The sequence below is a fragment of the Notamacropus eugenii genome, chromosome 4, assembly GCF_028372415.1.
Source record: "Notamacropus eugenii isolate mMacEug1 chromosome 4, mMacEug1.pri_v2, whole genome shotgun sequence".
Lineage (NCBI taxonomy): Eukaryota > Metazoa > Chordata > Mammalia > Diprotodontia > Macropodidae > Notamacropus > Notamacropus eugenii.
In genome coordinates, this window is record NC_092875.1 from 423,625,156 (window position 1) to 423,649,185 (window position 24,030).

Here is a 24,030-nt window from a genome sequence, read left to right on the forward strand (position 1 = left end):
ATGTAGAGAACCGTGTATTTAATTCTCTAATTTTCTGGTGTGCTCTACCTCAGGTTGGACACAATAATGTCAATGTCATTGACATCGAAGCCACTGAGCTTCTTCAGGAATTGCCTGTTAGAGAAGAGACCATGGACGATGTTGTTAATGCCCAGGAAGGTGAGAAGGTGAAACTTCCGTCTTCTGCAGATCTGCACTACATGGCAGCTTCTGTTACTAATGGAATTCCTCCTGACCAGTTTGTGACTCCAGGTAATAGCCTTCCTTCTGCTTTGTTACAGCAGTGAAACATTTTGAAGGAAAAAAACGTTAATATTGCTTTGCTTTCCCTATTTTCAGCCTTCTCAAAGATACTTCATCTGAATTTCTTTCTTAAAGTCACTCTTGTATCTTTGGATTTTTTTTATTTTAATGTATAAATGTCATCTTATTTTCTTTATTACTTGACACAGAATTTCCAGATCTATTCCTATTTTTATATTTTCAGAGGTGACCATTTTTTCCTCATCAAGGAATTACAGATTTTGTGATAGAAGAGCCAGAGTGCAGAAATAGGAGCCAAGTTAAATTCATAACTTCTGTTCAGAATGAAGTGGGAGAAAGGCTGTGGATGAAATGGCCAGGCCATCTATAAATTAATCATATGGTATAAACCAACAGGAAGGCCAGACCATTTCATGTTTATTTTTTAAAAGGAGATAAAATCGAGAAAGGAATTTTGACTAAGCAGGGTGAGGTGGAGGGAAATGATTTTAATTAATGAAAATTCACTGACGCAGTAACCAATACTTAATGTACTGCTGTTAGTAAACTGCATAATCTGATAGTAGGTCGGTGAATTTATTTATATAAATCATTACCAAGAGGTAAAATTTTATACATGTCAGTCCCGGAGGGATGGGAAAACTCAAAAATAAAATTCTGAAAATCCAAAAAGGAACAATTGTGATGAGGATGAAAAAGGGGAGTTATCTGAAGTGACCAATCTAGATACACAGGGAACTTCCCATCCAACTCAGATTCATAGAAGCAAATATTAGTAAGGAAGGATCAATGTAAAAAGCATGGCAAGGTTTTATAAGAATAAATTTAGGGGTGCTAAAGTTCAGTATGAGCAGAGTCTGGCAAGGGAGGCCACGGATAACAAAAATTTGGATTAGAGTTTTTAAAGTTATTTTAGAGTACTCACTTAAACAGATTTGGGTAAAAGAGAAGGTCAAAGAAATCTAGGATTGCTGAGCAGGATGGATGTAATAATGACAATGAATGACTCTATTTTCCTTCAGAATTCTCTGTTCAGGAGATTTTTGTATTGGGAAGAAAGGGCAAAAAAATCTAATCTGGAATTGATGCTGAAGATAAGCAGGGAGACAGTAAGATATTTGTCTTTTGGGAGCTCAAGTCATTAGACTCATGTGAACATCATAGGGTACTCAGAACTCGTAGCTATGATTGCTAAGCCACTGTAAGTTATCTTTAAAAGATTCACCAGAGTGGAAGGGCTGGTGTACATTGGATGTGCACAGTATGCAGGTTTTTGAATTTATTCTTAAAGGCTAATGTGTTACTCTACCTAGATTTTTGTTTGTTTTTGAGAGAAGCTGGTAGCTACTGCCTCATCCAATTTACCTTCCTACATTTCTCTTGTTTCTTGTATTTCTTTTTCAAAGTTCTTTCTTGTTCTTGTCTTTTCATCAGAATTACTTGAAAGACCTTTATTCTATGAGAGGTAGGTTTTTTTTTCCCCTATAGCATTATATTCAGCTTTCACAGAGTAAATTATTCTTAGTTGTTTACACCTGTAACTTTTGATTTTGGAATGTAGACAGTCCTTACTTTACATAAATTTGCGTTATTGTAAATTTGACTTCCCAGTGAACTGGAGGCAGTACCCTACCCTGGTCTTGGCTGTGGCTCCTGGCACATGGCAGCGCTGTGCTGGTGTGCAGCCTCTTACCAAGGGTCATCCACTACAGGCACTGAAGCACTCTGGCTGTGGGGATGCAGAGGCATGGAGGGGTCAGAGCCATGTAGAGCCGTTCATGGGGAGAGGGAGATCTGTTAAGTGAGGACTGGCTGTGTAGCACTCCAAGATCACCTCTTGTTCAAAGTACATGTTGCCACATCTTATGGGGCCTTGATGATAGTTCCTTGGTATTGGAATTGCTTCTTTCTGAGTGCTTGCAATAGTTTTCTTTAATTTGGGAGCTTTTGGCTATCACAATCTTGGGAGGTTTTTTTTTTTTTTCAGAGATCAGTGGATTCTGTCTTTACTTTTTATCTGGTTCTAATAGTTCTAGACACTTCATTTTGATTCCTTGAAATATAGCATTCAGACTTTCATTTATTTTTTATCATGGTTTTCAGAGAGTCCAGTGATTCTTACTGCGTTTCCTCTTGACCTGTTTTCTAAGTCATCTGTTTTTTATATGATATGTTATATTTTATTCATTTCAATCTTCTTATTTTATTCTCATATTTCTTGTTGACTCAAGGGCCATTGATTTCTGTTTGGTCTAGTTTTCAGGGAGTCCATTTCTTGGGTAAGCTTTACTACTTTTTACTCTAAGCTATTCTTAAAATTCTTTCCTCTACAGAATTTTTATTTCATTTTTTATTTCTTCTAGGTATTCATGTAGTCCTTGTGGAAATCACTTTTGTATCTCTCTTGCAGTTGTTAGGGAGTTCCTTATTCTAGATTTGCAGTATTTTTGGTATTGCTTAGTTGTTTTCTTTAATTTCCTCCAATCTTCAGTTTTGGTTCCTGAATTTGAACTTTGTACCAGGACCAGAATCTACCCCTTTCTGTGTTTTTGGGTATAGTGGTGGACCTGCCTCATGTCACATTAGGTCCCTGGGTTTTCTATGCTGACTTCTTCCCCTCTAGGGTCAGCCCGTCCATGTCGTTGAAGTTCAGAGTGCTGGGTCTTCAGGGCCCTCTCTAGCGTCTCAGGGGAGAATATTTGGGATCTCATTGCCCTTGCACCTAGTCCATCCCAGGCTGAGCTCGCTCAGAGGCTCCTGCGCCATGGGCCCTAGGGCTTTCTTGTGGGGCGCCAGTCACCTGTACTGCCAGACAGTCATTTGCTAGGCCGGAAGCCTACGCTGGGGTAGCGCTGAGTGCTGGCCTCTCCTTTTTCATCGCCTCCCTATTCATGGCTGACCTTTGGTAGTTCTGGGGTAGGAGAAGCGCTGTCTGTGGTTTCTCGTAGAATTTCTTTATCGTTAGTAAGTGCACTGCACGCTGCAGATCTTGTTAGGGAGATGCTGGGGTGTGGGTGGTCAGCCGCCTCTTCAAGCAGCTTGAAAGTTCAGTGCATTTTTTGTACAGATACCAGAGGCCGCGGGTTTTATTTCCTGGTCGTTTCAGTATCTTTACTGTTGTTCTACCTCCTGCGCTGTAGTTACTGCATGGCAGCACGGTATCCTTGTTTGATACATTGTAGCGGAGATTTCGTTCATGAGAGGGTTGGACGAGGCGGCCCCTGAGGATCCTTGTAGCCCTCAAATGCTGTATTTCTGGTGTATTTCTCTTGTTGGACATATGGAGACAGTTTTCTCTCATCCTCTGTTTTTTAGGTTAAAGCCTCTTTGATTAGATAGGCTAGATTCTTGGCAAATACATTTTCACTAGTTCATAGTACGCCACATCTGTAGTGAGGAGCTTGTCATTCTTTTATTGTAAGCTATGATCCAAAAGAAATCCAATGCCATAGCACCTGAGATCCTGAAGTCTTTAGTTTCTTGCCAGATTTTTTGATGTTACAGATGCTTTCTAGTTGCTTTCTGATTTTTAGCTACATTACAAAAGGGAGCAGTGTAGTCATCCAGTTTGACACGTCTTAGAAGGCTTTTGGTCAGACCTCAGAAACACGCTCCCACAAGAAAGCAGACCTTCCTGTTGTCTCTGTCAGGTAATGAATCCCTCCCTTACTGCTACTCAGGGGAGAGTCAGCTCCAACCACTAATCATCGTCATCATAATGAGAATAGGTAACATTCACATAATGCTTACTATGTCCCAGGCACTGTGCTAAGCACTTTACAGTTATTATCCCATTTGATCCTCCCAGCAGCCCTGGGAGAAGGTAGTGATGCAAAGAGGTTAAAGTGCTTTGCTGCAGCCACACGGTGTCTGAGGATGGATTTGAACTCAGTCCGGCCTTCCTGAGTTCAGGCCCGGCACTCCATTCACTGCCCCACCGAGCTGTCCCAAATTCATACGTTCTTCCCCTCTCTTCCACTGATTACCTCACCTGAAAGCACCTGTGAACTTACATCGCCGTTCATCCAAAGGTAGAATTCCACTTCCCTTTCAGAGTACCGCGTTCTTCTCTTTGGGAAGAGTTCCATTTTTCTTAGCTTTGGTTCCAGTTGTCCTTCTCTGTGACCTTCTTCTACCTCATCCACTTCCTGACACAGGTTAGGACTTCGCTCTTTCTTCACACCTTGTTCTCTGTTTTTATATTGGAGCTTGTTTTCCTAAATCATGTAGAGGCAGAGGGAGGGGAACCTGACCCCACCAACCTGGAAAAGAAACCAAGACCACGGGCATTAACTTTAGCAAGATCAGACATGTATTTGCCACACCTTCAGGTCCTCCTCTCCGTTGTCTCCTTTACCAAGCTGTCGTCCGTGTGTCCTTCTGGTTCAGCTTTGATCCCTCTGCTTCACTTCGTCTAGCTCTTGCCATATTTCTTTTTCTTTGTTTTGCCCAGTTTATTTTATCTTCTTAAACCACAATTTAACCCATTTAGCAAAGGCTTATTTCCAGGTTGGTTTGGTTTTTTTGCTATTATAAACAGTAATATGATGAATGTTTTACATAGATGGGTCCATTATTCCTGCCCAAAGCCTAAGTAAACAGACTTAAAGGTGGGATTGCTGAATTAAACATATGACCAAAATGGTCAGATTGATTTACAACTCCACCAGCGGTGAATTAGCCTGCCGGCTTCCCCACGCCATCTTAGGTCCTTTATCATCTTTGCCTGTTTGGATATATTTTGGAGCCTCAACATCATTAATTTTCATTTCTCTGCTTATTTGTGATTTTTTTTAACATTTTTGAACAGCAGAGCTAGAGACTGAAATCTAATCATTTCATGAAGAAACCCTGAAATAAAACGGTAATTTCTGCTATAGTAAATGGACTCTCATTTCCCCATAAATTCAGTCTGCCTTATATTTTGGACACCAGAGTAGTCACAATTAGTGTCCCGTTCACACAATAAAAGCAGAATTAGGTCTTTGAAGACAAAAATGCAGTTTCTGTATACTTTGTATGTACTATTCTAGGAATGTCAGTGTTCATAATTTTCTTAAGTCTGATTCTAAGTTTTACTTTTTTAAAATAAAAGATCCACCACAAGTACAACCTCAAGTCCAAGAACCTACTGTAAAATTGGGTGCTGGAGATGATTATTTAACCTGGAAACAGTGCCAGGATTTCAGCGCTTCCACTTACACGGTACCATCGGAAAAAAGCATTGACATAGAGCACCTTACCACTAAACTCCTGGAAATAGATGAAAAACTACTTGTACTCCAGAACATCGCAACTAATGTAGAGCAAGATTTTAGCGACACTACGTTGGTACGGCCCTCCTCTGCCTTAACTATCATTTTGTCTTCCTTTTTCTTTTCAAACAGTTTATATTTAGATTACTGATGCGATATCTTTATCATGTTTAAATTATCAAAATAGTATGGTATTTTCAATATCTTAGATTTCTTGGAAAAATATGTTTCTCCTGTTATAAAAATTAATATTAAATGCAAAGCCAGAATGTGGTTATGTCCAGGTGTTGCTTTGTGTGCCTGGTTTTGTATACTTTTTCTTCTTAAAGAATTTTAAAGGTTCCTTGTTGTAGGGTCAGCATTTTATTTGAAATTTTTTCCAGTATATCTTTTTTTAAAAAACTCACTGGTTTTTGTTTTCAGCATTCACTTTTATAAGATTTTGAGTTGTAAAACTTTCCCCCTCTTTTCCTCCCCTCTCCCTAAGATAGCATGATATGGGCTATACATGTGCAATCATATTAAACATATTTCCACATTATTCATGTTTTTCCAGTATATCTGAACTTGTCATTGTTTATAGCTAAGGCCCTTTCAAGGTTCAGCATTATAAGACTCTCTGTTTTTATTTCATTTAAATGCACTAAGCTATACTTACTTTAAAATTAAATCCTATTTGCTGAATCTCCACCATCTCTAATTTTAGGGTTAAGCTCATTATTTCTTTTCAAAAGTCATTTTCTCTTCTTTTTAAGCATATACTTTAAATAATATATAATGGCGTAATTGGTATTATTATTCAACCTTAATAGATATTTTAAGAAAATGTTTTAGTTGAAGAAATCTGAATCAGTGTGAAATTTAGAATTGTTTTGCTATTGGATATTATTTTCAGCTGGTGAAGAGAGAAGACCCCTTTGACTTGTCATATTCCCCAGAACTGGATAAAGAGACAACATTTTCACAAACTTTTAGAAGTCCTGAAGAGGGTTTGTATTCAGAAAAATAGTCACCCACTTCTAGTGGTGTTTTGTTTCTATCACAAGAACAAACATGTTCTTTGAAATGTAAGCAATTAGAACATTTGGGGGGGGGTGGGAGGATAGGAATAAGGAAATGAGCTTGGCATAGATTTTCTATTATATATTTAGTATGTCCGTTTTACATTTTCTAGACATTTAACCCTGTAACAGGAACCCTCTGCTAAGCAGCTGTCTATCTCAAAACCAAGAACTCCAGTCCTCTGGTATTTTCATTTAAATTGCAGAAGGCTGAAGAAGACAGTGCAGAGAACTTCTTTTCTTTGTGAAATAAGGATGTAGCTCCTCTGCATTACATATCTATACGCTGGAATGGACTCATGGGACTAACTGTCTGGGGTGACCACCCTGCTATCTGGCAGCTGCTGTTCATCCAGAAGTAATCTGGAGGGGGAGCAAACACACAATGCAACTTGGAGAGCCAGTGGAAAAGCTGGACTTTTAAATATCTGAGTAGTGAGGAAATGAGTGATTTTTTCTATTGAAAGAATGAAAACAATATAGTGACTTTCTAAAATACTGCTTTGGGTGGAATTATCATTTTAGAATTCTATATTTAGAGAATTGTTAGAATCCATGGAAGTTACTATAAGTAATTGTCTTGGTGTTAAGCGGGGTAATATTAATAAACTTAGGAAATACCCTCTTTTTTTGCTTTTTTCCCTTGCACCACTCCTGCCTTTGCTCTACAATGGATCAGCGTATTCTTTTAGCCATCAGTTTGAAGAAGAGGAGGAAGCTCCATTGCTTGAATTTCCTGAAACAAAGTCTGCTGTTTGGAACTCCTGCACCTTTTCTTCTGTCGTTTCATCTTTTAATGTTTCCAGTGACCAGATTATTTCTACTGGTACTGCTTTACTTTACCTCCGTTTGCTTTTTATTTTATGAACTGGTTATCGACTATTTAGAAAAACGTTCTCAGTGCCATGTTTCGGATGGCTTTGTGAAGTCATTTGCCTTTTTTCTAGATTACTTTGTGGAGAGAAGAGGGTCCAGAAATTGTCCCAATCAAGTTGATTGTTGCTCATCTTTAAAAGAGTTTCTTTATCCAAGTCTATTGAAGTGTATTAGCAATGGTGGAATTTTAATTGGAATTAGTTTGAATTTCAGCTTCATAATGTCTACTTTTTAACTGAAAGTGAGAGAGCATTGAGAATCACTTGCCCCAGCACATTGTAATATCACGCCCGTATCAGGAGGGACAGTGTAACATAGGAAGAGATCTTTGAGTTTGCAGTTAAAAGATCTCGGGGTACATGGTGTTGTTATAGATATACTTCATCTTAAATAGTTAGCGGCTAACCTGCCTTCCTGCATGAAGAAGTAAAAGTCACATCTCTAGACCAAAGCAGGGACCAAACTCTTGGAGCTCTTGTTGGATGTCCAGAACCAGTAGGCCGGCAGGGGCCGACAGAATGCATCGCCTCTCCAGGTACTAGTTTGTTTGACCAGTATTGTTTGTCCTGTAAGTAAAAGGTAAAATACTTCTTATTGCAGCTATTTTTATTAACTTACATTTATATAAAGTATTCCTCTTCAGTTCAATTCAGTTAATTTGTATTGAACAGTCAGAGGATACCTGGATTCTGGGGTCATACCCAAATATAAAGTGACATGTTAGAGGAGCCTTGTACCTAGTGCTCATAAGAAAGGAAATGGAGTTAAGATAGTTTCATACTAACCAAACATTTATTAAACAGCTACTCATTTTATTTAAATAAGTTCTAAGGGCCAGGCCACGTGCTGGAGATAGAAAGACAAAAAAATGAAACGATCTTAGCTGTCAAATAAGTTTGCATTGTATTGCAGGAGATAGAGCAGTTCATACAATAATGGATCAATCTCTGGGTCTAGAGTCAGGAAGATCTGAGTTTTGAACTCAGTTTTGAACTGAATTTTGGCCTCAGACACTTGCATGTCAATTTACTCATTTATAAAGCGAGGATAATACCTACCTCCTAGGAGTGTTGTAAGAATAAAACAGGATCGTATTAGTAAAGCACTTTATAAACTTTAAAGGGCTATTATATGTGCACACACATGTAAATATGAGGCGAGTTTTAGGGGATAGGAATGGATGTTTGGAAGGTCAGGAACGGCTTCTTGGAGAAGGTGGGAGTGCTGGAATCTTGAAAGAAGTGAGGCATCCTGTGAGGTGGAGGTAAGGGAAGAATCATTCCAGTAATTTGGAATAGTCAGTGCAGAAACATGTGGATAAGAAGCCAAGTAAAGTGCTGTGTGTGAGAAACAGAAAAAAAGACCAGTTTGGCCAGACCATGGAGGATGGGAAGGGAAGTGAGGTCTAAAAATGTTGCCTAATAGAATTACGCTTTATACAACATGTGTATAATTTGGGAGATAAAGTAATTAAGCAGGTTGGGTGTAAGAACAAAATGGCTCCAAAGTTTTCAAATTCTTTTATATAAACTAATTCATTTTTCTTTATAAACTCTCCATCTGGCAAAGGGAGGGCAGTGATTTTATCAGTGTATGGAACTGAAGATGAAGCACAATGTATTTTAATAACTTTTCAGAATTTGATCATCTAGGAGAGTGGCCAGGGCACCGAAAAGTTAAATGATACATGTTGTCTTTGTGCCTCTGGCAGATCATTTAACTTCCCAATACCTTGTAACCGTGAGGCTGCTCCATCTGCTTTATCATGTTGTCTCTCCCCATTTTTAATTGAAACAAATGGAAAATGGAAGAAGTCAGTGTTTTTAAGGTCATACTGTGTCAGTGCTGAAGAACTTAGCCGTCCTAACTATCCATTATGATCAATCAGTTACAGGATCGGTCAATTCTATAGCTCCTAGTCAGAAAGACAGAAACTCTGTCCTTTCCTCTTTTCTCTTTATCTTCCCTTTAAGTGAATATCCTTATCCACACCTAGCATTATTACCTCGAAAGGCTGTTTGCCTGTACTGAATGATTCCCAGCTGGGAATTCATAGTAATGAACCTGGCGATCTCAACAGTTAATAGCCCACACCTCAAATTTCCTTCACCAGGATCTGTTTTCCATTTACCCTCAGAAGTAGACAGGTGCTGATAGGCCCTTACTAGCCTATGCTCCATCAGGAAGTATTTAGTTAGTCTGGATCATGGTGAGTGCTAGGGTACCTACAGATGTTTCAGGACCTAAATATTAGTTGTTAATCTGGTCAAAAATGAAAAAGTATATTTAAATTGTAATTTAATTATATTTTAAAGACATTATTCGTCTTTGAGCCAGGTTATTCTAGGGAAGCTATTTTCTGAGTTTGACACATCTGGAGTTGTATTAATTTTCATAACTCTGGAGTATTTGGTACTGTACTAATTCTGTGCTCTTACTAGTCTGTGCTTCCTCAAGTCCATTGTGGACAGTCCTTGCTTGGAAGAGTAAAAATGATAAAAATCAGGTATCTCACCAGGCTGCATCACTGTTGGAGAGTATGTAGCAATGTGCTCATAAGGATATCCTTTTACAGCAGTAGTATCAATTTGACTGTATTTAAAATATTTTTATTACTAGTGACAAGATTTCTAAGTTTAACTTTACTAAAATTCTTATTAATGATAACAAAAATTCTTTTTTAGGCACAGCTAGCAGTGAAGATTCTGCTGGAAGGTAACTATATCATGATTTAATTTATAATCAGTAATTTTTTAAAATTTAGTATTGTATTTTTCCCCACTTACAAGTAAGAACAATTTCTAGCAACTGTTTTTAAAACTGAGTTCCAGATTCTCTCCTTCCCTCTCCACCCCCCTCATTGGGAAGGTAAGCCATTTGATATAAGTATAATCCTTAATTTTACTTAAAATTGAGTGTTGTATCTCCCTAATTTTGTTGTTTGTGCAGCTGTAAACTGTGGTTCCACATATCTTATAATCTGATTGAAAGAAATATGGTAGATTTCCATTTATCCAAAATGGACAAGGGGATGAGGTCTCTGATTAACCAGAGAATTGTGCATACTTGAGACCCTAGCTAAAGCATTTGTGTACCTGGGTCAAGGCTAAGTCAAGGCTACTGTGCTCTTTCCCTCGCATTCCATGGGTGTATTGAATACAATTTTACACCTTCAAGGAGTAGTTTATTTCGCTTTTGTAACCATCCCTATTCCCAGCTATTGTGTGCCTGTGATGTGTACCCACCCAGAGGTGCTGATCTTCACATTTAAGTCATAAAACTTGAGGTGAAGGTTAGAAGTTAAAAAAAGACAAACTTAAGACTTCCGAACCTCCAGACTAAGTCTCATTCTCAGCGTTGTTTTGTTTCAAGTATGCATTTAGGGTTAAAGCTATCTGAAATAATAATCTCACAATTTGTGAATCTGTGAAATTTACTAAGATTTATTGGTTGTTTTTTATAGGCATACCCAGCATGAACTAGCTTTCCTCTTTGTGGTAGCTATCACCATGTGAATTGTGGTCCATATTAGACACTAAGAGAAGAGGTTTTTCAACTGAGATGTGCAGAAATAGCAAACAGTTCAATTCTGCAAACATTTGTTAAACCCATGTTCAGGAACTGTGAGATAAAGAAGTCAGATATAACTAAAGTTTGGTGACTTGGTGACAGGAGAGAGGTACCATTAAAAGAAATAGGAAAGGGAGACAGAGTAAGTTTTGTACATTTTTGTACACAGACTTTGAGTCAGTGGTGACAACAGGAGATTATCCTGAAGGAGGCAGCCAGGAGACATTGGATGTGTGCTAGCGCGGGGCAGGGGAAGGGAGAGACACCCGTGTGCAGATAGGAAGCCTGAGCTTCAGTCCAGGCTTTGGTATTAACTGTGTGACTATGAACTCCTTTTCTATAAAATTATACTTTGTAAGGAATCTCTAAAGATCACTTTATGATTTCTTATAAAGTCCCAATTCTAAAATTCTTTAATTTTATGAAATTCTTTTTACTTAATGCCAAGGTCTGTGGATTTAGATAGGAAAAAGTTTGCCTCTTTGTTTTCATTGACTTCTCTCTGAAATTTATTTTTTCCTTTAGTTTTTTAAAAAAATCCCAAGAAGGGCCGGGCTCCATGACATAAAAAGATCCATCTCTGAGTGAACGATGCAGAGATATTCGTATTACTGCAGTGCTTTAGAGTTAGCGTTATGAACACTGGCATTACTATAATATAATATAATATAATATAATATAATATAATATAATATAATATAAAATATTCTGGCAGTTTTCTGTTTAGATGAATGGAAGCTTACTGTTATCTTATTTGTGTAATTTCATGCCCCCAGGTGAAAAAGTTTTTAATTGATTGGGTAATTTTTTTTCATTCATAAAATCTTACCAAGATGCAGCAGAAGAAAGGTTCCTCCTACCAAGTAGTCGCTACTGTTCTCTGAATTTGGGCACGTTGAGTGGTTGTGATAGAACCCGCTGTTAAGGGAATTAATATCCCAAAACAGCCATTTCCTCAGGGTTCGTAGCTAGGTGAAGAGGAAACACTACTGACCGTTACGTGTTTTTCCTGTCATCTGCAGACAGGATGATGTGGTGGAAAGAACGTAAGTCAGGAGACCTTGGTTCTAGGTCCTGGCTCTGCTCCTCCCTGGCTGGTCAGGCATTTACTTCTCTAGTCTGTTTCCTCATCTGGAAACCGAGGAGGTTAGACTTGATCTTTAAGGTCTCTGAAGAGGGAGGAGCAGACTGACAAATATTTGTGTGTATTCAGCTTATTGAGTAATAATTGGGCAGCTGGGATGCTTTTTTCTAAGGTTGCTTTTGTGTTTAATATTATTTTCATTTCCATCCTCACTGACTCGGTTCAAACTGCGTTTGTAAACGAAGCGTTTCAGCAGATTTTCAGATAACCGGACTAACCGATATTGCTGACATAATTGGTGATCTTATCACTGAGAGTGGTGTATCTAGTGAAGAACTCGGTTTAACAGAGCACCAAGCTAAGAAAATCTCCAGGTAACTGTCAAAGAATTCACATGATTGAACTTTAGGTTGAATTTTATTTTAATTAATTTTTAAAATTCATATGAATATATTAAAGGACCTGAAATATTAATCCTGACAAGTATAAACAAGATAACTTTTAGTCAAAAAGTTAGGCCAAGGCAGATCTTAGCTTTGCTCATTTTTCTAGATGAGTGGTTTATTTTTTCCCCAGAAACAAGACTGGAATACAGCCCTCGTGTTTTCTTGGAGAATGTTGACTTGGAGGGCCATATCATGTGAATATAAAGAGTCACTAAAGTTACTGCCAAAGCTGTTTTTTCATTCTTCATCAAATTTCATCCCTCACCCTGATGAGGACGAGACATTTTTATTGGGCTCGTTTTGAAAAAAAAATTTTTTAAGGGAGAGATGATCTCTTATTGCATGTACAATAAGAAATGCAGCTTGAAAAAAAGTTAGGAAAGGCTTAATCCAGTGAGTTCTAAACACTCTTTTTTTAGGGTAAAGACGAAAGAACAGTAGGGTTTGTTTCACGAATGATCTATTTAAATGACAGATCTCACTTTGATTTGTCATATATCTTCAGCTACAAAGGAGCAGAAAGCCTTTTGCAGAACAGCGTTGCTTTCTGTCCCACATAGAAGAATCATTACAAAGGCTGTAAAGAATGAGTCGTTTTGACTCCTCTCGGCTGCAGAACCAGATTTCAAAGGTACAGACATGTTCGCTGTTCAATCTCTCAGGATCCATGGCGCCCCAAAGAAGAGAAAGTCACAAAGAACAGAGAAGGAGAAAAGAGAGATCAGAGCGTGGATGAAAAAAAAAAGGAAGGAGAGGATGGCAGAGTATCTGACACAGCTGGCTGAGAAGAGAGAGCAGGAGCACGAGCCCTTCCAGGCCCCGAACCATCGGGTACGTTCTGAGACACAGAGGGTGACGGGGCAGTGATGTGTGGGGACTCCCTGCTGGGCCTGTCTGATTTCCAGCTAAGATCAAGTATAAGGGGGGATATACTTAGCATGCTAGGGTATGCTAATACAAACACACTCAGACAAGTTTCTCTGAAGAGATTTGCATGCGTTGTACTTAGAAGTATGAATCTCTTTCCCTACTGGTTTATTTCTATTTTAAATCTTTGGCTTAAAATTATAAAGTGACTACTTCTTTTGGGTTAGCATGCCAAGGGAGTCAAGTGTTCACGTAGGGGTCTATGAAAGGTGGTTGATGTTCATTTTGTTCCTCAGCGCAGACAAACCAAGGAAATTGAAGCTCTTTAGTTTTCATCTTAACATAAATGTAAAAACTGACCAGAAATTCTTTTTGTACGGCTCTGTGAGAAGGCAGCCAATGAGGAAGTAGCATCTTTTTCCTTCACTTTTCCTAGGTGTGTTTATTTTACTCAGTTGGTTATTTGGCCTCATGCATTAAAAGCAGTCCTATTTACTCACTTTTCAGTTTTAAGTCTCCCATTTAGCTTAGAGAAATAATAGATTTTAATGGCTCAGCCATGCATCCCAAGAACAGTCTCTCACATATATGTTTTGTAATCAGTCATCAAAAATCTAATGAGTGGCTACTATGTTTAAGTACGGGGAATTAGCCTTAAGGAAAAGAAAATAACACTGTCGAAAAGTGCCTTTTAACATTTTTTTTTGGTAACTCAATGGCATCATCATGAAAATGTAATTATTGCATGAGGCAGCTAGATGGTTCAGTGGTTAGAGCACTGGGCCTAGAGCCAGGAAAACCTGAGTTCACATCTGACCTCAAACACTTGATTAGCTGTGTGACCCTGGGCAAGTCACTTATCCTCTGTTTGCCTTAATTTACTGTAGAAGGAAATGACGATCCACTCCAGTATCTTTGCCAAGAAAGCCCCATAGACAGTATGGTCCATGGGGATATGAAGAGTTAGACATGACTGACACCAGGAGCAGAGGCTGTTGCATGCCGTGCTGTAATTCAGTGGTGCTCTCAAGCTGTTTCCCACCACAGTACATGTCCTGCTGTGGTTTCTGCTTTGTGTCGCCTCTGTCACCCTTCCTTGTGCCAGCCTGTGAACGTGCGTGTCTCTGACAAAGCTCGATACCCTTGCCATGCATTTTGCTGACATTCATTTGCTACGGGAAGTCAAATGACCAAGCTTGTTAAAATTATTGATAAAGCAAGAATAAATGGGCCAAAAAGAATTATTTTATGATTTAAAGTCCAGGAGCTTTAGGCATGGAATATATTCACTTATACCTGTCTTGCCTGCTAAAAGATTTTTCCTCCTCTTCAAATGCGCTCTCAGTTGTGTTTCAAGTGGGTGAGGTTGCCGGTTAAATTATAACCAAATAACTTAGATTTTACTGTAATTATGAAGTGTGTATGAGAATTTCTATGAAGAATCACTTGAACATTTTGTTCATCTCTATAAAGCCTTGAGAAAGTTAATTGCTTTATGCCTCAATTTTTCTGCATATAAAATGGGCATGATTGCCCATGTGAATCGTAGAAATGAACTTTAGCAGGTTTTCTGGAATGATAATGTTTACATATACGGTATTTGCCGCTTTATCCTTTTTATCCACAGGATTCATTCTGTGGCTTATAAATCAGCCCGGTGGTAAACCTTAAACAAGCACAGGCTTATACTTCCATCAATTATTCTTTTAGTAGGAACACAAACTAGAAAACAGAGGTGTCCTCATCTTTGAAATGCTGCCTATTTTCCACATAAAAGTACAGCTTTTTAAGAACGTGGGGATGTCATTTGTAAAATCGTTTTTGCACAGATGTTCTACACTGTTATCAGATTGTTTACTTAACACTTGAATATTGTTTCCTAGTTATGTGCAGGGATAAGACTACAGTTTATCGAAGAGATATTTCATTCAAACTCAATTCAGAAAACTTTCTGCAGATGTAAGATTGTCATGAAGAGGCAGTGTAGTATAGGAGAGCCGAGCCAGCCCCCAAGCCCAGGTGACCCGATTGCAGGCCCTGGTCCTGGCAGTGTTCCTCTGATGAACTTTGCCAGATAGGGGACACAGGCTGTGCTTAGCCACACTTTGGGGAAAGAAGCAAGTGGGATGATACATAGAGAGTCATGGTTTCATGTGCAGTCTTTTGTGTTCTGAGCCTTTGGAGATGCTCCTTTAAAAATTAAGAATAAAATAAAATGAAAAGAGTAAGTTACAGAAAGGTGGCGAATCTGTAACTGTGGAGGAAGGTTCCCACACTAAGGAAATAGCAGGTACAGACAGAAAAACTCTGATAGGTGATGAAATGGAAATGTTCCACTGCCAAGTTTTCCCTCAAGTCTGTTGAGGCTGTAACTCCAACCAGGATTATTATTTCCTTTCCACAAGACTACAGGGACATAGCTATAAAAGACAGCCAAAGAATGTTGTGTGGTATACGTATTTGTCAGCAAATTCCGTCGCACTTTCCATTCAAGTATATACAAGTTATGGAACACGATAACATCATTGGATTGAGCTAACTTGCTGTTTCTTGTGCAGTTGTGTATGACTTCAAAGGAAATTAGGCTGTGTCAGAAGATGAAGAATGAAAAAGACAGGTAAGTGGAGCAGATACGCCATGAAGACTCATCTGCACTTGGCTAAATCTTACGTAATTTTCACTGACAGACTTCCTGGCTGCGGTCAGAAAAGATGATCTGCTGTGACAAGGACGTTTATTACATCTTACACCCAAAGACCTACTTTCTTTAATTTCCCGTCTTTCTTAGTAACTATAGGTTCAGGGAGAAAGAACACTACTTAAAGCACTGAACATGGCAGGCTTAATTAGGCTTTAGTTTACAAAGTCTGTTATCTGTCTTATCCTTGTGGTTTCTGTTCTGTCCATATGAATTTTCCATCTATGAGGCTTTGTAGTATAATGGAAAAGGCTGAATTTGGAGTCAGAAGTCAAGATATGACTGAGATCCAGAGCTTCCGTTTTCTATCTGTGTGACTTTGGGTGGGTCACAACCTCTGTGAATCTCAGCAACCTTAGCTTCTTAAAAGTTTATGCTACTTACCTCATACAACTCTTGTGGAGATCAAATGAAAATAATGTATGTGAAGGGCTTTGTAAATTATAAAACATCACTTTAGCATTATAGCAGGAATTTGCGCATGCAGACATGTTCTGTCTCTTCATGGTTCTTAGAAGTGAAAACTAAATGCCCAGGATCCACTGCAAACCTCTGTAATTTCAAAGTAATACTCACAAACCAGTATGTTAACATGTTTGTATTTTTAATTCCTTTTCCAGATTACAACTATCTGAACACTATCATCGCCGAGTTGCACAAGCATATAGCCTAATGAATGAGTTGTTATTCGAGTCAGCACAGGTGCCAAGAAAATCCTTGACAAAGGCACCAGGGAGCCCACCCAAGTCTCCTCGAATTTCTAGGAGGCAGCATCATCTTCCTCCAAGCGGGTAAGAGAAGCCCTGACACGGGTAGTAGGCAAAGGTCACTTTTCGGTTTTCAAAGGCAGAAAATCAGCATTTTGTCTTTCGTATAATTAATTTGAGGCTAGGTCTTTGTGTCTGTCTCTAAACAGCTAAATTGAATTGAGAAAGTGTAACTAGATCATGGTCACAAAGACTTTGTGCATGTATAGTTACTCCATGAATATTAATTTCAGTAGCACCATGAAAAGGGCAGGGGTAAAAGTCTTAATTTTGTAACCAAAACAGCTAACATACTTGAAAAATGTGCTTCTTTTGGGGGCAGCTAAGAGGTACAGTGGATAGAATGCCTGGAATCAGGAAGACTTATCTTTCTAAGTTCAAACCTGGCCTCAGACCCTTACCAGCTGTGTCACCCTAGGCAAGTCACTTAACCCCATCTGCCTCAGGTTTCTCATCTGTCAAATGAGCTGGAGAAGGAAATGGCAAACCACTCCATTATCTTTGCCAACAAAACCCCAGATGGGATCACAAAAAGTTAATTTTTGCAACTGAACAAAAACTTCATGTTGGAGAATCTGACATATAACCAATAAGATTGATTACAGGCCATTTTTTTTCTTTCACAGTGGTTCTCTTTCGACCTTGGGCCTGGGTCCAGTAAACAGGAATAAATGGCACTTAGAATATCTAAGAAAACAAGAGTACATGGTTACAAGATAAACCATAACTTGATCGGTCTGTCTATCAGATAAGGATCCAGGTGTCTAAATGGATCACAAACTGAAAATGAATTAGCAGAATGTTCACAGGAACTGGAAAGAAATAATTAAAAGTATATAAAAAAGGCTAAAAAGGAAGTTATACAAGAGGGAAATACAATGTATAAATAGTGTTGGATCTGGTATCATGCTTTCCTCCTTACTTCCTACATGCCTTTGGACCAGCCTGTGCACCTCAGTTTCCTCATCTGCAAAAGGAAGGGGTTGAAATAGATGATATCTGAGATCCTTCTAGCTCTCTGCTTTTGTGAAGGTTTTTTTTAAAAAACCGTTAAAAATTTGGGCTTGTGTGGAATAGTGCATATTTCTTGCAAGTCAGGAAAATCTGTGTTCATGTCCCACTTCTAAGACATGCTGGCTTTTTGACCCTGAGCACTTTTCATGAATAAAAGTTGTGAAATAGTTTCTGCTCTGCATTAGTGAAAGGACTTTCCTCATTGAGAGTTCCCTGTACCATTGAAATCATAGACCTGGATAAAAAAGTGTCATCACCAAATGTCAGCATTAGAAGGGGTACACACCTCCAGGACGTGAACAAGACTCCCCACGGCCACGTGCCTGAAGACGTGTCATCCAGTCTTTGCTCTTAGACCTCTGTCTGGTCCGGAGGAACCATCCCATGTTTTGTGGAGATAGCTCTCATTAGGAAGGTTTTCCCAAGCACTCTGCTAAATTTTCTTTGTTGAAACTTCCCCCCTGTTGCTTCCTGTTCTGTTTGCTGGAGCCAAGGGGAACAGATCCCCTCCCCACTCTTCAAGTGCTTCTACAGCACAGCCAGCCTGAGTTTCCTGAGCCTGTTCTTATACAGCACGATCTTGAGACCCTTCAGCATCTCAGTCCCTTCCTGTGCATAATCACAAGCTTCTCAATGTCCTTTCCCAAATGTGGCAACCAGACAGAATCAAATCCTCCAAAGTTTAGGGAAGAGACAATCCAGGGATTATTTAATAAATATTGTCAAGTATGTAAAGAAGAGCTACCCCTTTCTAAAGCTCCATTAAAATAATAGTGATTTGTGTTCAACATATAGAATGAAGATTATAAGATATTGAAGTAATGAACTAGTTAGAAAATTGTGAAAACACTTAGATAAGTAAAGAAAATCTCAAGTTGGTAAGTTTTGGTAAATCTACTTCTATGGATATACAATTGTGCTGTATTTGTGGGAATTAAAAATTTCTTTAACTCATGTTTATTACCAATGTAATTTAGATTGTGAATAATAATTTTTTTCTCCTTTTAGAAAGGACCGTAATATTAGTACCTTGTCACCAAGTCGAAATTCAAAAGTTAGATTTGCTTCCAAACCTACTTATATTCATGGAAGATCCCCTTTAAGCCAACATCAGCATTCATCTCAACGAAATAGTAAGACTTAAAAAACCTTTCGCTCTTTATAAGCATTACTACTTATGACCACTATTCCATTTAAAATATCGCGATACTTTAAAGAAAGGGTCTGCTACCTAGGGAGCTATCACAGATGTCACATATATGTACTGATCTCTTAGTTACAGTATCATTTTCCCTTCCGTACTGATTTCTAAGAATTCCTGGTCTTGTAGAAATGTCATTGCTAGCTATCTTGAAAAGGACTCTTTTGCTAAAAAGGAGAAGGATAATCAATCCAAAAGTCCTTCCAGCTTGTATTTGAGATTGTCTTCATGGTGTAGACCAAAGTCAAGAGGGTTACATGCATTTCCCTTTCAGGAATGGTTGCTATTCCAATGAAGAAAACAACAGAAATGACCAAAAGGCCTGCACGAAATGTATCATGCTCTTCAGACCTCTCCAGTCAAGGTAAATTATAAAAAATGCCATGTTATAAAAAAAAATCTCCCAGATACAGACTTCATCATGTAGCACACACTTAGTAGAATTGCCAGAAGGAAAACTGATAGCAACTCATCAGGATGATGTCATTGGGTATTAACTCTGAGGAGCTGGACTTCTCTAACCATAAGTTTAGCTAGTTCTCATATAAAGGACCCCAAACAGAAATCTGTTTGGACATGTAGGATTAGTCACATGTGCTGTGGTTTCCTGCTTTTAACAAATAAAGTGGATGGGGCTCCCATGTGCCAAGTGTGCACACGAGGCAGAGGGCTGCTTCACAAAAGGAGTCATTTTCTCTTTTTGTGGAGGCCTCACCAGACTCACTATGGGGGGTGGTAAAAGATGAGACCTCAGCTGCCTGGTCTTTGCAGACTTGACTACTCAAAGGTCACTGTGCTGTGACCACTGGACTTACTGACTCTGCCTCTAGGCTTCCTCGTTAGCTGGCGCTCTCATCTGCCACCTGGCAGCTCATAGCCGCTCTGCTTCACTCACTACCAGGAAGTAAAAGAAACAGTAACTTTAATTTTAATGTGGACCTGAACTGTTTTCCATTGAAATATGGAACAAGGAAAGTCTGTCTGCTCACCTTCATTGCCAACCTATTAGAAAAAGGAATTTATATCTGTTGCTTGTACTCATACGTTTGCAATTCAGCTTCCATTCCCACTACTCTAGTATTAAGACTGCTTTGTCTATGCCTTAAGTACCAACTTAAATGACTTGTTCTTAGTCTTTTTGCCCTTTGACCTTCCTGTAGCATTTCACAGGATTGTTGATCCTACCTGCTTTCTCTATCCTCAGTTTCCCCACCTAGGCATGGATATTCTCCAAATCTCTTTCCTCTGCCTTTAAAAAAAATTAAGGTAACGGAAGGAACATAATAGTGTATTTACACTGGAAAAGGGAAAAAAATCATACCTTGGAAACACCTCGAAAAATCATTCCCCTGTCTCTAGGGGAAAATATAAATCTTACTCTTATAGCATTAATCCAATAAAACAGAAGGGAATGAAACACTGGATAAGAAAACAAAACTCTAAAATCTGTTGCTTACAAGAAACACATTTAAAAAACAGACATACACAAAATAAAGTTGAGGGGATAGAAAAAATTTACTATGCATCAGGTAAATCCAGAAAAGATGAATTACCATCATACTACCAGAGAAAACAAAAACAAACTTTCAAAAAATGAAAAGTATAAACAAGGAAACAATATTATGCTGAGAGGAGCCCCTCGACAGTGAATCGAGATCAGTAACATGCTTCTAACTAATATGCTTCAAATGCTTTAGCATCCACATCCACAGCGGAAACGTTACCTGAGCTTCAACAAGACATAGGCAGCAGCAAGAGATTTCCGTAGCCCTCTGTTTGTGGTCAGGTTTAGCAGAAAGATAAAAGGCAAAATATAGAAATGAACAAATTTCTCAAAACTAGAGAATTAAACTAGCAATTACTAGAATTAAATTAGAGTAGAAATAAACTAGAGAAACTAAAATTAATAGACCTGCGGCATTTCCTAAATGGGACAGAAAAGAACAGACATGTGCCCCGCCTGGAGCTTCTGCAAAGATTGACCTTGTCCGAGGGCAGAGAGATTGCAAACAGATGAAAAAGATGGAAACAAATAGTCAATACGTTCTATGTGAACCATAAAGTAACAAAACCAAAAATGGGTTCAGGGACCACAAACAGAAGACAGAGGCCCGAATCAAAGCTTACGAATGAAATCTTAAATAATGAATCTAAGACAATATCACAGAAAGAGTCATTAGGTAAAAGAAAATGATAACGATGAAATAAAACGCTAAAATTTCTGGCATGCAGCTAAAACACCTACTCAGAGGAAAATCATATTCTTAAAATCATTAATTAGCAAAATAGAAAAAGAGACAAGATTAATGAAGGGAATATGCCTTTTCAAACAAATAAACCTAACAAGCACAAAAAAAGGAGATCCTAAGAATTAGAAGGAAAACACAGATTAAAAACAAAAATCCCCATAGAAATCATAAAACTGAAAGGAAATTCTTTGAAAAGACTAATAAAATCTACAAATCTTTTGCTAATCTGATTAAAAAGAAGAGAGCAGGAAAATCGTATCAATAAAATAACAAATGAATGAGATAAAATCATGATAGAATTGGAATAAAAAAAGAATAACCAGAACATATTGTGAATACTTATATGCTAACAAACTGAGAAGACGGAAAACATGTACCCTCAAAAATGTAAAATACCCAGACTCTTAGAAGACCAAACAGAGATTTTTAAATAACCTCCCAGAAAAGGAACTACCAAAGAAAAGAGCTAATCTTGATGGATTCACAGGAGAATTCTGTCAAACTTCTAAAGTACAGTTAATATCCTTGCTTCACAAATTATTCTCAAAAACTGAGAATCAGAAGTCTTTGAGAGACAAGTATCGTCCTAATTCTTAAACCAGGAAAAAATAAAACATACAAAACTATAAGGCAATATCATTAATAGCATTAGCTCAAAAATTGTAAACAAAATCCTATTAAACAGACTTCAGTGATTTATCCAAGAAATCATTCATCATGACCAAGCGGGATTTATCCCAGAGTTGCAAGATGGCTCAACATTAGGAAAACAGCATAATTAATCATATTAAAAATCAAAACATCCAGAACTAAATCACCCTCTCAGTAGATGCAGAAAAAGCCTTTGACAGAGTCAAACCCTCTGCAAAGAGCCTTCTCAAGTGCAGGCCTGGAGGGACCATTTTCAGTGTCATTCATAAAAAGCATCTGTCTAAAGCCAAAAGCACATACCACATACTTTTTATACAGATAAAATTTTTTTCTGCGGAGGAGACGTTCTCTCTTAGACCCGCTTCCAGCACAGCAAGTTGCCTACAGGGTATATCTGTCCCTAAGAACATAATGGCCTCCTAGAAACAGATTCCTCTTTGATGTGGCCCTTCTAGTAGGAGAGACTGTGGTGTGCACAGCCTTGGGCTGAAGCCACATGGATCTACATCCAAGCCAAAAGTGTCCAAGGCAACCAGTGTACTATCCTCAGGAGCGTGTAAGTGGAATGAACTCTTTGTAGTCACATCTCCAGAAAAATGATGCTCATAGAGAGAGAGGTGATTCCTATACATTTTTGAGAAAGGTGATAGCCGATGCTGTCATCGTAGAAGGTGGTAACGTGCAACTGGTAGAGGCAGTTTTGTTTCTAGAAACATACCAGGCACAGGAGCACCTTCTGTTGCTCAGTCAGGAAACTGACTTACCTGTAGACTCCTCACCAGCCTGCCAGTGGTACCAAGATGTGGCACTAATCCGTCTCTACCTATGGATCATGTAGGCAGGATACGATGATGCAGAAAGAAATCCATAACTTTGGTATAACCAGAAAGGAACTTTTCTCTTGGGTAGGACAATCTGGATCATGTTCTCCACAAAGGGTCTGGTGGACTGAAAATGTGGGTGAAGGGTGAAGGATGCTACAGTTGACATTTTTTAGTACCCTTAGCTCTGGCCACACAAATACATCTTCAGTGCGGGGCAGATCCTCTCCAGCTGGCTAGAGGGAACATAGGCCATGACCATAGGGGCAGCTCAGAGGACCCATCCAGCATCCTGGCTCCACACCTAGGTCCTCACCACCCCAAAAGCACATATTATCTGCAAGATACTTAGTCTTCTAATCGGATGAGGCATTTGGGGATTCTGTTTCTTCATTTGCATTATTCAGGGCTTACTAAATAAATATCTAAAGCCTCTGTATTCCAAAGATATGATTTTATATAAAGGGACTGGAAATAATTGCCATTCTAATACTGTTATTGAAAGCCTATGTCTAAAATATTATGCAGGTTCTGTTTTGTGATCAGTAAACACCCAACTTGGAGTGCTATTTTGGAAATTTTATAAAATTTCCTTTTCAGGTTTGTGCAGCTTTTTCTTGCATATTTTGCTCTTATCATCTGATGAATTGTCTCAGGTAGGGCTCTGAGAAAAATGGAATCGGATGCTACAAAATGGTTCTCAGGAAGAAGAGTCCAAAGAGAGTAGAGCTTTGCCACGCATTTGGAGTCTAAATTTAGAGCTGGGAAGAGGAATGCAGAAGCTTGCCTAGTTTCACCCCCTCACTTCACAGCTGGGTAAAATGAGGCCCTCCGCCTGCTGTTTAACCCTTTCCTCTAACTCCAAATCCTGCCCACTTTCCATTGCTCCAGTGGCGAATGTGCCATCTCTTGGTTAAAATTTAAGCTCATGATCCTGAAATTCTGGCTTGAGAACTTACATTTCGCCAGATTCCATGATGGTCCGAATTTGTTTTTAAGAGTTTTTTTTTTTAAATAATTGTTAACATTTCAAAGCTTTATTTGAAAAATACTCTTGTATACATAAGTTAGCATAAGCTGTTCTATGTAGAAATCCAGAGCCATAATTATCATTCCCATTTCATAGATGACAATTCTGAAAGCCTAGAAACCTGCCCAGAGTAACCTTGGACTAAGTTTCCCATTTGCTGCTAACTTCTATTGCAT

At 38.6% G+C, this 24,030-nt stretch overlaps 1 protein-coding gene across 4 annotated transcripts in view; it reads left to right on the forward strand.

The window, feature by feature from the left end:
* CPLANE1 (ciliogenesis and planar polarity effector complex subunit 1) overlaps positions 1–24,030 on the forward strand; it is a 125,867-nt gene that overhangs the window by 95,348 nt on the left and 6,489 nt on the right. For all 4 annotated transcript variants that reach the window (XM_072605790.1, XM_072605792.1, XM_072605791.1 and 1 more), the window contains exons 40-50: positions 54–252; positions 5,360–5,595; positions 6,415–6,508; positions 7,260–7,406; positions 10,141–10,171; positions 12,356–12,484; positions 13,219–13,387; positions 15,982–16,040; positions 16,742–16,912; positions 18,911–19,035; positions 19,378–19,467. In XM_072605790.1, coding sequence (XP_072461891.1) covers positions 54–252; positions 5,360–5,595; positions 6,415–6,508; positions 7,260–7,406; positions 10,141–10,171; positions 12,356–12,484; positions 13,219–13,387; positions 15,982–16,040; positions 16,742–16,912; positions 18,911–19,035; positions 19,378–19,467 — 1,450 coding nt within the window. The remainder of the gene's footprint in view (positions 1–53; positions 253–5,359; positions 5,596–6,414; positions 6,509–7,259; positions 7,407–10,140; positions 10,172–12,355; positions 12,485–13,218; positions 13,388–15,981; positions 16,041–16,741; positions 16,913–18,910; positions 19,036–19,377; positions 19,468–24,030) is intronic.